General features: G+C 38.1%; 1 protein-coding gene across 1 annotated transcript; it reads right to left on the minus strand.

Moving 5' to 3' along the window:
* Positions 1-857: 857 nt before the first annotated feature.
* On the minus strand, positions 858-6,764 carry LOC310747318 (vomeronasal type-2 receptor 26-like; the record flags this gene model as incomplete). Its single annotated transcript, XM_083581684.1, has 3 exons — positions 858-1,759; positions 5,430-5,646; positions 5,946-6,764. The coding sequence occupies 3 exons, from the start codon at positions 6,762-6,764 to the stop codon at positions 858-860; spliced, it is 1,938 nt and encodes a 645-aa protein (XP_083437810.1).
* Between the last annotated feature and the right edge of the window lie 5,571 nt (positions 6,765-12,335).

Here is a 12,335-nt window from a genome sequence, read left to right on the forward strand (position 1 = left end):
TAAGATGTATTGGACATTGTTTGCTATCATACTAACGGCATACTGGAAACAATTCTGGAGAGAGTTCTAACGTTATCAGGAGGTAGGGGCACTGGTTAATAGTGTCTAACCACTTTAGAAACAACACATCTGATCTGAGGCAATCTGACATGGTTGAGAAGCTCCCTGCCACCAGTCTTTCACTCAGATAAGAAATGTAATTCAGTAGACTGAAAGGCTTGCCCTACTAGTGTAAATCAGTAACATCTAATATGGTTCCCTCTGGATATTGTTGCACTATGGATACACTCATCCTTGATAATAATGGTCAGTGGTAGGCTGATAGGAGTTCTAGTCCAACAATTTCTGGAGCGTATTAGATTGGTGTAAAGAAACTCCTGGTGTAAAGAAAGTTGTGGTATGTAGAGAAAGGTCTCATGCTTTGTGTGATTTTTTTCTTTCAGAGATACTTCAGATCTTAGAGCCTTCTGTGCCTGGAGCACTCCCTAAAGCCAAACCAGTCATTTAATTCATCCTGTGTCTACTCAGGTGTGAGATTCAAGAAGTGTAGAGGTACTAGTTCATCCTATGTGTAGATTATTTTGAAGCGCTCCAGAATTTTTCCTGTGCCTAGACTGATCTGCTTCAAATGTCTTATTGAAAGTGATGTTGGATCGTATCCACAGTTTCAATCCTTCACATAGTCCCAATTCAAATGAAAAAATATGTTCCTATGTGGAATAACAAGAACATAAATGATAATATGATTCCTTCTATTATTTACATTTTTTTCAACTTCCTGACTAGGAAAGGTGCAATGAGACTGTTAATTGTCAGCAAGGCCAGGTAGCCTAAGACCCCCAAAAAACTTCTGTCATTTATATCTTTCTCCGTATCAATTGCTCTCTGTTGTTTAACTCAGGCCTCATGACAATAATGTAGCATTTAGGGGAAAAGATGCAAGCCAGTAATCCAGCACTGGAAGCCAAGATGGAGAAGATCTCCACAGCCACCATGTATTTTCCTCTGGTGCTCAGGTAAGTTGGAATGAAAGAGAGCCAAACACTGCAAAAGACCAACATGCTGAAGGTGATGAACTTGGCTTCATTGAAACTGTCAGGTAACTTTCTGGCTAAGAAGGCCACAGTGAAGCTGACAATGGCCAGGAAACCCATATAGCCCAAGACACAGTAGAACATGAGGACTGATCCTTCATTACATAGAAATATAATTCCTTCCCTCATTGAGTGCATGTCCACATCAGGGAATGGAGGAGAGATTGTCAGCCAGAGTGCACATATCACTACTTGAGTTTTAGAGCAGGAAAGGACTATGGAGTAAGCCAATCTTTTCCCCACCCATTTCCTGATAGAGGATCCTGGCTTAGTAGCCATGAATGCCAAAACCACTGATATAGTTTTGGCCAAGATGCTAGAGAGGGCCACAGAGAAGATGATGCCAAAAGCCATTTGTCGGAGAAGGCAGGTCACCTTATTAGGTTTTCCAATGAACAACAAAGAACAGAGGAAACACAAGAGGAGGGAGATGAGGAGAATGTAGGTGAGGCTTCTGTTGTTGGCTTTGACTATGGCTGTATCCCGATGCTTAATGAAGATGCCCAGCACCAGAGCTGTGATCAGGGACAATAAAAGTGCAGTGGAAGTTGAAACAACGGTCAGCACTTCATCAAAAGCTAAGAAGTTTGGTATCTTAGGAATGCATAGATCCTGGCCTTTGTTTGGGTATAGATCCTTTGCACAACTTGCACAATTTTCTAAATCTGAAAAGAAGTTAACAAAATATTGAACCAGAATAGTTCCGAATATTAAAATCTGTATCAGAAGCAGTCCACCAAACATTTTATTTCACCATGCAAAATTTGATACCTTTCTGCCCAAGATTCCTACAAATCCTGCACATAGTCTGGAATTTTCAACAGAAGCAGCATGTTTGTCCTAGATGTACAAGCATTCCCTCATAGCCTGCTTTTAAATACCATAGGTTCTTTATTTGATATATTAATCAGCAATTACAGGTTGTAGAATGAGTGACATCCCACCAAATCATACTCAAAGTAGTCCCACTGAAATAAATAGACTTAAGTAATATGAAATAAATACATAGATTGATTTCAGTGGGTCGATTCTGAGTATTACTATTGCCCAATACATTTTAATACTAGAAAATCCTGATCCCTTATTTTTTAATCCTGAATAATAACGGCATTTTTACTGGCCCTCTTGTTAATGCCATAAAATCTTTATGCGATGCTCATGGTGATTCTTATGTAATTACTGGTTTGTGTTTGAAATATTAATCCCTACATGTTGTACTAGTTTGGCTGATCTGTGCTGCATAAGTTTATTTTTTTATATAGATTGCCACTTTATCTCTACTTAGACTTTCATAACTTCTCATTCTTGTTCCAAGGCAGATCACAAGCTGAAAGGAAGGACACAGCCAGCAACATGGTCCACCATAGCTTCTGCCTGGGTGCTCATCCCTTGTCAATATGTATTGAGTCTTGCCCATGTTTTCCATAACACTGTGTCCCATGTGATTCTTCTCTCACATGCTTGGTCTGAATGATTTCAAAATAACAATTCATTATCCTCCAAGTATAAGTCCACTTTCTAGTGTATTGAAATGTGCCAAAAATGTACAAGCATTCCCATGGTACTTGATATTTTGTTTGGGGCAAGCCTCCTTTTATCATCCTGAACAACTTTTGCAAAACTTGAACTTTCTCTCTTTTATGTCTTCTTAACCCAAGTTCCTCTTCAGTTGCTGGAAACTTCTTAAGTATCATAATCGCTTCTCAAGGTCCCCTTCCTCTTTGACATTTGATCCTAGTAAGAATGTCTCCACTGCATGCATTTCTTTCTCTGGATCATAAATGTTTTTCAGAATACTTTCTCATACACAAAGCAATTGATTTTTGCAATGTGTCTGAGACTTCAGCTAGAAGCTTTTCCATTATGGGTTGGATTGAGTTTCATGGTTTATCCAAAATTCCTCTTCTCTTTCAATACCAGAAATTAAATATACCATCAATAGAAGCTCCTTTTATGGATTCTAAATCACAGGTTCAGCCATTATTACACTATGCTGTGAATTTGTTTGTGTTAAAATGTATTATATGTGCAATATTTTCCTGAAGATGACTACAGTGGTACTTTGGGTTACATACGCTTCAGGTTACAGACTCCGCTAACCCAGAAATAGTTCCTCGGGTTAAGAACTTTGCTTCAGGATGAGAACAGAAATCAGGCTCCGGCGGCAGTAGGAGGCCCCATTAGCTAAAGTGGTGCTTCAGGTTAAGAACAGTTTCAGGTTAAGAACAGACCTCCGGAACGAATTAAGTACTTAACCCGAGGTACCACTGTAACAGAAAATATGAAGAAACTGTACCTAAATGAACACTGAGAACAATGTACAACAACATAATTTTAAAAAATGTGCCAAGTTAATTATAACAAACTTGCAAAACAGTCTCTCATATTTTACTTCAGTAACTTGGGCAATCTGGTCTACCATGAAATAGCATGTCCTACCCTTCTCGTTTGAGACCATCCCATCTGGACATGGAGCACAATCATAGCAGCAAAATTTCTCTCCTTCTCTCTTTTTCTTCCCATAACCAGGTTGGCAGATGCCATTACATTCTGAAAGGGGTGGCACCTATCCAAAGATATTGGAAATTTAGCATTGAATAAAGTTAAGGGAAGAGTTTAGTATTAAATAGTTTGTAGAATTCTACATCCATCTGATATCTCTCATGCTTTAAGCAATATTACACAGGGGGCACATTTCTTCTGTATTCAAACTCAGAAAGATTCAAAGTTCTATACTCAGTCTTATAAATGGATTAAAACTAGATTTGCATGTCATTGAATGTTACAAACTGAAGGCTTGACTCATAAATCTCACATAAAGTAATGACAGGAAACATCTATTTTCTGTAATACATGTTAGGCCCTGCCAACATTTTGTTGTCATTCCTTATTTCTTTATACCTTTTTATACTGCTCTATCAGGCAATGTCCTCTCTTGGTGGCTAAAAAACATACACCATATGCAAATACAATTTCAATAAAACAATATTATATAAAACACAACCTACAACCTATAAATCAGCTTATAACAGCAGCCAGGTGGAACGGAAGCGTTTTCATCATATTTCTGAAGGACAACAGTGACAAAGCCAAATGAACACCTAAGGGAAGTATTTCCATAGACCAGGAGCCACCACAAAAAAGTCCTGTCCCTGGTAGCTGTGTATGTACATAACTCATTTAAAGAGTAGCCTAAAAAGCAGAACCACCAATATGGATCTTAAGGAGTAGGGCTTGCTCATGTGCATAAAGAGAGTTCTTCAAATGATACCTTGCCACCAATGAAATATTCACCTTTCATATAAAAGCTATGTCTACAATATGCCCATAAAATATGGCATTACACTGATATTCAATTTTAATCATGCATTATGTTAAGAAATGCTTTTTTAAAATTACAAGCGATTCTCCAAATTGGGGGGGGGCTACGTTTTGGGCTCCCACACACATAAGTGAAATGCATGTAAGTGGGGAGCACCCTGCAGAGTTGCCATGACTCATGAGGCGATCCTCCCCAGAGCCCGTCAGGTGGGGAGACTGAGAAGCCTCAACAAAGCCCCACTGTGCCTCTGGCTTTCAAGGAGACCGTTTCCAGAGCCTTAAGAGCAGTGCTTCCCCCCACAAGAGGGTACGCAAGGGTATGAACCGGCACCTCTTTTTGTGTTGTTAAAAAGTGTGGCACTTACTGTAACAACTTCGTGATGAGTACTGGCACCTATTTTTCCAGGAAAAAACCACTGCCTAAGAGGATGTTCTTTTGGGCTACGGGGAGAGTCTCCTCGTGAGCCATGAGGACTTTGCAGCTCTTTCCTGACACTTCTGGGTTACCCGTACTGCACAAGTATGCAGACATATGCAAATAAATTGTGCATAAGTGGGGAGTTGTTTATACTTCATATCATTTTCTGGATGACAGTGAATACCTGAATTCGAGAAGTTGCGTCTCTACCCCCATCATTCTGCCCAGACACTGAGGTCCAGCTTCGAAGGCCTTCTGGCAGTTCCCTCAGTGCGAGAAGTCAGGTCACAGGGGGCCAGGCAGAGGGCCTTCTCAGTAGTGGTACCCGCCCTGTGGAATGCCCTCCCATCAGATGTCAAGGAAATAAACAACTATCTTGACATTTAGAAGACATCTGAATGCAGCCCTATTTAGGGAAGCTTTTAATGCTTAACTTTTTTTTGTTTTTAATAACCTGTTGGAAAGCGCCCAGAGTGGTTGGGAAGATCTGGCTAGATGGGCCGGGTATAAGTAAATAATAATAATAATAATAATAATAATAATAATAATAATAATAATAATAATAATAATTGCATTATTATCCACCTGAGTCAAACTTCTGTGCCATTCAATTCTGGCCTCATCAATGGTGAATTCTTTGCCAGGAGGAGCCTGAGGGTCCAGCCTTCCCACTTTGACTCTGACGTAGGATTTATTTGGGAATGTGATCAAATTTGTAATATCAAATCCAGCGTCCAATTCTCCATGTTCATTCAATGTAATTTCATCTCCAGCACTGTTGTTGAATGGCATTCCTTGAAGAAATGAATGGAGCTAGGTGGAAAGTGAAAGAGAATTCACAATTCAAAGTTTCTGACTTTCAGTAGCTGACAAAGGAAGAGAGTGTAAAATCATGAATCAATTTAAATTCAGTTCAAGTTGCTGTCGAGAGAACTTTCAAAAAGAATAATGGAGGATAAGTTAGAGTATAAACATTATCATTGGAAAGGATCACCTATTGGCAAGAAGGGAGGAATTTAAAAGCATGACAAGAGCTGGGTGCTCATTTTCTCTAGAAATTGCTTTGGTAATGGAATACTGGTATCACAGAACTGTCAGTACATAAACATTACCTTCCAGGGTTCCACTTTCTGATAAAATAGCTTGTCTCCACCCTCCATTTTTCTGAAGTTGGTTTTAGTTGAGGAAGTCATATGTAAGGCTTGTGCCAAAGCATAAACTGCATTATAGATACTGTAGCTATGGCCAGTCATGCTCATTTCAAAAAATGGCGCAGGAAGGCTCTCCAGCATCTCCTCCCCGGTACATGCGTATGTTGACACAGTGGAGTTTGAAAGTGAACAACTGAATGCTTGTTCCCAGAAATCATTGATAAAACCATCTTCATTTGCCCATGAAAGATTTATATTCTTAAGAAATTCTTTGAAATCCCAAAGGTCCTTTGCATGAATTGAGAAGCAGATAGAACCATGGAACATTTGTCTATCAACCTCTGTAATCTTTTGAAAAGTGTACAAGGTAAAATCAATTTGGGCTGTCGTAATCCAAACCTTTTCTGGAGATAACATCTTTTTATACTGAGGACTGATTTGTTGAAGTATCTTGAGTGTTCCTATAACACCTCCCAACCATCGAACAGTTCCACTGTCTCCATATATAATAACTGCTTTGGCCTTGCTCAGCATGAAAGTTGGCAAATTATTCAGTAGGTCATCAACCATTTCAAGTACATTACCTGAGAAATATAAATGTTTCTGAACTCTTTCTGTGAATGCTGAACATATTCCATGCTTGGAAAGTATTGGCTCTATGGTCTGCAAGAATGTTTCTCCCCCTTTGTCGTTTATAGCAATGAGCCCGACCCATTTCCATCTGAAATGCAGAAGTAACTGGATAATTCCCTGATACTGAAGGCCTTCGTTGGGAACCATGCGGTAAAAGGAAGGGAACTTTATCTGATCAATGGCTGCTGGTTCAAATGAACCATATGAAATCTAAAACAACAACCAGACATTTTAGAGTGGAATCAGCGGTCCATAATCCTTACGTTTATTATTTTTTCCCCTTTACACTGCAATCCTATAAATTTCCAACAATTAAAGTGAAACTCTGCATTATTTTATAGGGACAGACAGACACACCCACCCACCCACTTTTACTCACTCATATCACTGGTGCAACAATTCCCCTTACATACAATAGAGTTAATTTAATAGAATTCAGAAAGCTATCTTGCCCTTATCATTCACATCTCTGATTATCCATGTTATACCCCCCCCCAATCAGTTCCACATAATTCAGCTTTTACTTTTCCCCATTCAAGTTCCTACTGGAAAGAAAGAAAGAGAGTGAATTATAGTGGAAGATTAAAGAAATCTCTCTTATCCCCAGGCTCAAATCCTACCTGTGGAATCTTGTAAAGACCTAAGATATCTGCCAAGTGTGAAGAAATATCAGACTCAAGTCCTCCGATTACTCCTATTACGTTATTTTGAATGCCACATTTGTAGTTTGGGACAAAGTGATATGATTTAAAGAGCAGGTCCAGAGTGGAACGATAAGTCATCTTTGAATCGGAATAGCTGTCATAGATGTGGAACCCAAGAGTGACATTGGGCAGGATCCTGAGATTCTCATTGATCTCATCAACAGCAAACACCAAGGCCAGGATGTGCTGGTAAAACTTGGTCACCACGCTGCAAATAAAGTGGCTGGCTATTTCATGGGACTTTTGAACAGTACACAAAGTGGCTGGCTATTTCATGGGACTTTTGAACAGTACACAAAGTGGTTTTGTCTCAGTAGTGGTCTACTCTAATCAGAATGATTAAGCTGTCAGAGTATACATATAGGGTACAAGCAGCATAATTAGTCATTAATGAAGCTCTGTAACAAAGGAGGAAAATGCACCCTGACTCCATTTTACTGGATTGTGCTTCCATAAGGATAGGCCCGTTTTGAGCAGTGTGTAGCTCAAATCGGATTTTTAATCTCTCAGCAGATATAGACTGTGGAGATGTCTATAGAGAATGGATAGATTGTCTTGAATTTCACTTCATGAGTGCTGTCCATTTTGTTCTTTATCACCATTGAGCTTCAGCTACAAATGCCTACTGAAGTGTGCTACAGTTTTTGGAACTATTACCACATTTGGAGAGTTCCTGAACCTGCAAAAACTTCCTCCAGTACTGGACCTCTGTGTGTATCTTTAGAATCCAGCTTTTTATAGGTTGAAACCCAGAAGTGTACATAAAAGGAATGTGATAAGCTGCTTCATATTCAGCACACCAATGTCAGTATTTTCTTTACAGGCTGCCAGCTATTCTCCAGTGTTTCAGAGAAGGATATTTCCTAATCATATTTTTAAAAACCAGGGAATGAACCTGGGACTTTTGGCATGCACAGCCTGTGCTATACTGCTGAGCTATGTTCTGCTCTGTAAAAGAAAAGTGTTATATTTTTGCTCTCATTCCCAGTTTTCCCTTAGCAAGTTGTTTCATTACACAAATGCCTGTTCCCTTCTAGGATGCTTTAAGCCTCTCATTCTGTTCTACAGTGCATCCCTTTTGTTGGTAACCATATTCTATTGGAGATTTAAAATGAAAAGATAGTATGAAATAATATATGTGTATTTCCTCACTACGTCTTACTCTTCATAGGTTGAAAGCCTAATGATAACCTTTAGGTTGAAGATCATTTAGGAAATGGGTATTTTAAGCCAAGTCTCTCTATGTGCATATATTTCAATGACTCATCAATGATTAACCATCAGCCTCACACTCTGATTTTCGCTGGAAGTCACTGATGATTAGGATATAATAATAGTATGACTCAGAGAAAATGGACAATTAATTAATAATAATAATTAAATCCACTGCCCAATGTTTAGTATGAATAACTCAAACTAGCTAACAGAAACGTTATTTTATTATTTTCAAAACCTAAACAGGATTATTATTTCAATTCACTACAACTAAGAAAATTCACAACAGCCAAAACTAGTTGAATATATACATTTCCGCAGGAAAAGATTGACAGCAAATATCTCAGGCAGAGAAAGTACCAAAGAACCATTTAACCTCAAGGTCCTTTTTAAAGAGGCAGAGAACACACTATTAATAATTACAGGTTATGTGTCAGATGAACAATTTTGTAGTCTTACTACATTTTATGCAAGAACCCATTGCACCATTTCAGTACATTAAAAAATATCCACAGCACATCTTAGTTGAAAATAAAATTGCACATACTATAATGCATGAAAATGAAGAGGCAATTTAGAGTCACTAAGTGTTGGGGACAGGTGGACATTCTACAGATTTGATGCATTTACTGTAAAGTGTTATCTAAAAATGGTACACCAGAAATTTCCATAGAGTGAAAACATGAAAATTATCAGGGATTTCAGGAGTACAAAATTGAGAATCATTTAAGGGGTTTGAGTGGCAAAATTAAACTTGGAGGGAAAAATGTATGAAATTAAACCCACAAGAGGATAATAAAACATTCAACTTTTAAAGGACACAGCAAGTTTGATCTTGTCAAACCAGAATGCACCTTAGATTGCAATTTTAAATAGAGCAGCCGGCACATTTGGTGTCATTTGTTCTGATATCATCTGAAATACCTGCGGTGTCTGCATGTTGGTCATTTTATGTGTCATCCATAGTTTTTTCTCATCTCATCACAATATACTTTTAAAAACTGTTTCCCCCCCTTTCCTTCCTTGCACCTCCTAACAAATAAAGCAGGAACATTGGGAGTCACAAACTGGTGAGTGAGGAAAAAGCCAATGACCAGAGTCAATAGTTGTTAGGGCTACATCTTTCTCTCTGTCTCCCTGTGATTTATTTCCCACCTTCTGCTTTTCCCCATTCCTCCCTCTCCCTCTCCCTGTCGGCTGTTTCACTTCCCCACATGCTTTCTCCTCCATGCCACCCATATGTTTTGAAGCTGAGGCCCATGGGGCAAAAGTTGTCCACTCCTGAAATAAAGAACTATAAAGCTTGAACATGTCTGAAAATTTGGGTGAAATACAAAAGCTACCCCATACTCCCCTTACATAATGGAAGCTCTCAGAGGCTATGTATTATAACAAAATCACAGAGCAATTGGATTACGAAAGGCTAATGTTTCCAAATCTTCAACTGCTAGTATAGGTTTAGTCTAAATATACAGGCATTTCAGTTTTTCATTTTCTTAACGTCCATCCATCCACCCACCCAGCCATAAAGAAGCAGGTATATTTCTGTTTTTAAACAGTAATCAAAGCTATTTGCAGACAGCCACACTAAAAGAAAGAATTGGTAAAATGAAATCAAGGGACATTTCCTTACGATGGGGTCTTATAGGAGACTTGAGAAGGGTGTCTGTTGAATAAGATTTTGGGGAAAATGTAAAGCATATGAGAAACCATCCCACCAATGAGGAGATCACCTGGCTCATACCACTCATGTGGAATTTCTACAGGATTATTATTGGTAAGCTTAACTGTATGCACTTTGCACACCAAATCTGGGAGCAGCAAAAGCAGGAGCAGCAACATCCTGTACTGTAACTTCCCTTGGAACCCGGGAATTCCAGTTTACAATATTAACTGGCTGATCACTGTAAGAACAGAATGCTGCACTAGAAAGGGCATTGGAGCTGATGTGGCAGAGCTGCTATTATGTCAGGATCTTATTATTACAAATGGGCTGGATTTGAAGATTAGTTGGATGGCATCTGGCTCTGCCAAGGAGCTTCTCAAAGGGACATCTTCCAATCTTATCCTTAACCTCAACTGCATGCCCTATGCGTGCCTTGAATGCTAATTAGGAAACATTGATTTGAAACTTGACCTAAACAATGAAAGAAGGAAACTAACTAAAATGACAGAGCCCTGTGTCTCTCTTCTCCCTAATATTAGGTGTCCCTGGAACACTTATGTACTTATACTGATTTCAGAAGTGCTTGTTTAACTGTTTTCCACTGTATTCTGGAAAGCACTAGCCAGATGAGTTGATTATGGTGATTTTTGTAATTACTACTGAATTATTTTTGTTTACTCTGTTGTGAGCCATCAGTTACAGAACTCCAGAAGTAAATATGTTCAGCAGATTGTAGGTATTACATTTAAGCTCCCATGGTGCAGGGACTGTGGCTAGCAATGCTTCAAGCTATGGTGACCATGCTCTGTGCAATTCAGCATCCTCTGGGCCAAATGGCTTTGTTTGGTTGAAGTCTTATCCTCCTTCTCTGAACTCTTTTTCAAAAAAATATATATATCTTTATTAATTTCAAATAAATACATTTATGAAAAACAGATGTACATACAAGTAAACAAACATACACTCAAACAAACAAATAACAGAAAAATCAAACAAACCACCACACTATAAGATATAAGAAGATTAATATAATTATCATCATATATACTCTTGGTATTGAACACAATTATTAAATTGATAGAAAAGAAATTTAAAACTGACTTGCAATTAATCTCACTGTACTTTGTCTATTCATTACTTTATACGGCACAGTTACATATTTCTTATATAATTTCTTTTTACCTCCCTATAAACTTATATTTGCTAGCTGCAGATATTCTACCATTAGGATTTGCCAATCTTCTGTGTTGGGTATTGTTGTGTTTTTCCAATTTCTTGCTACTAAAATTCTGGCCACTGTTATTCTGTACATGAACAATGTTCTTTTCGATTTCCCTATTTCTTTTGGCAAAATGCTTTAAAAAAAATTTTCTGGCCTCTTTTTGAATGTTAATTTAAATAATTTTTTAAGTTCTTCATATATATTATTCCAAAAACCACAAATATCTGTACATTTCCACCACATATGCAAATAAGACCCAATTTCTTTATTACATCTCCAACATATAGATGATCTGTTCTTATACATTTTAGCAAGTTTTTCTGGAGTTTCGTGCCATCTATACATCATCTTCATTGTGTTTTCCCTGAGATTGTAGCAAGCTGAGAATTTTATGTCTTCTCTTCCTGCCATAATTTTTCCCATTGTTCCATGTAAATATTATAGCCCAAATCTTGCACCCATCTCACCATTACAGCTTTCACTTGTTCTTCCTTTACCTCCCATTCCAATAGGAGGTTGTATACCCGTGAGATATATTTTCCTTTACTTTGAATCAATTCTTTTTCAAATGTTGATGTTTCTTTTGCAAGTCCTGCTTTTTTTATCAATGGCTAATCTTTGATGTATTTAAAAATATTGCAGCCAGTCTGTTAGATACCCTTTATTTTCTTCATATTTTTTCAATATAGGTTCATCCTGTTGTCCTTCTAATAATAATCGGTATGTGGCCCATTCCCCATCCATATTCTTTTTCTTAACTGCCTGTGCTTCTGTAGGTGAGCTCCACAGGGGAATCCTGGGTTCTAGTATTCCTTTATATTTTGACCAGATCTTATATAATGATTTCCTTATTAAATGCTTCAAGAAGCCCCTGTGGACCTTTACCTTCTCATATATTAAATATGCATGCC

The sequence above is a fragment of the Podarcis filfolensis genome (assembly GCF_964270895.1).
Source record: "Podarcis filfolensis genome assembly, chromosome: 13".
Taxonomy (NCBI): Eukaryota; Metazoa; Chordata; class Lepidosauria; order Squamata; family Lacertidae; genus Podarcis; species Podarcis filfolensis.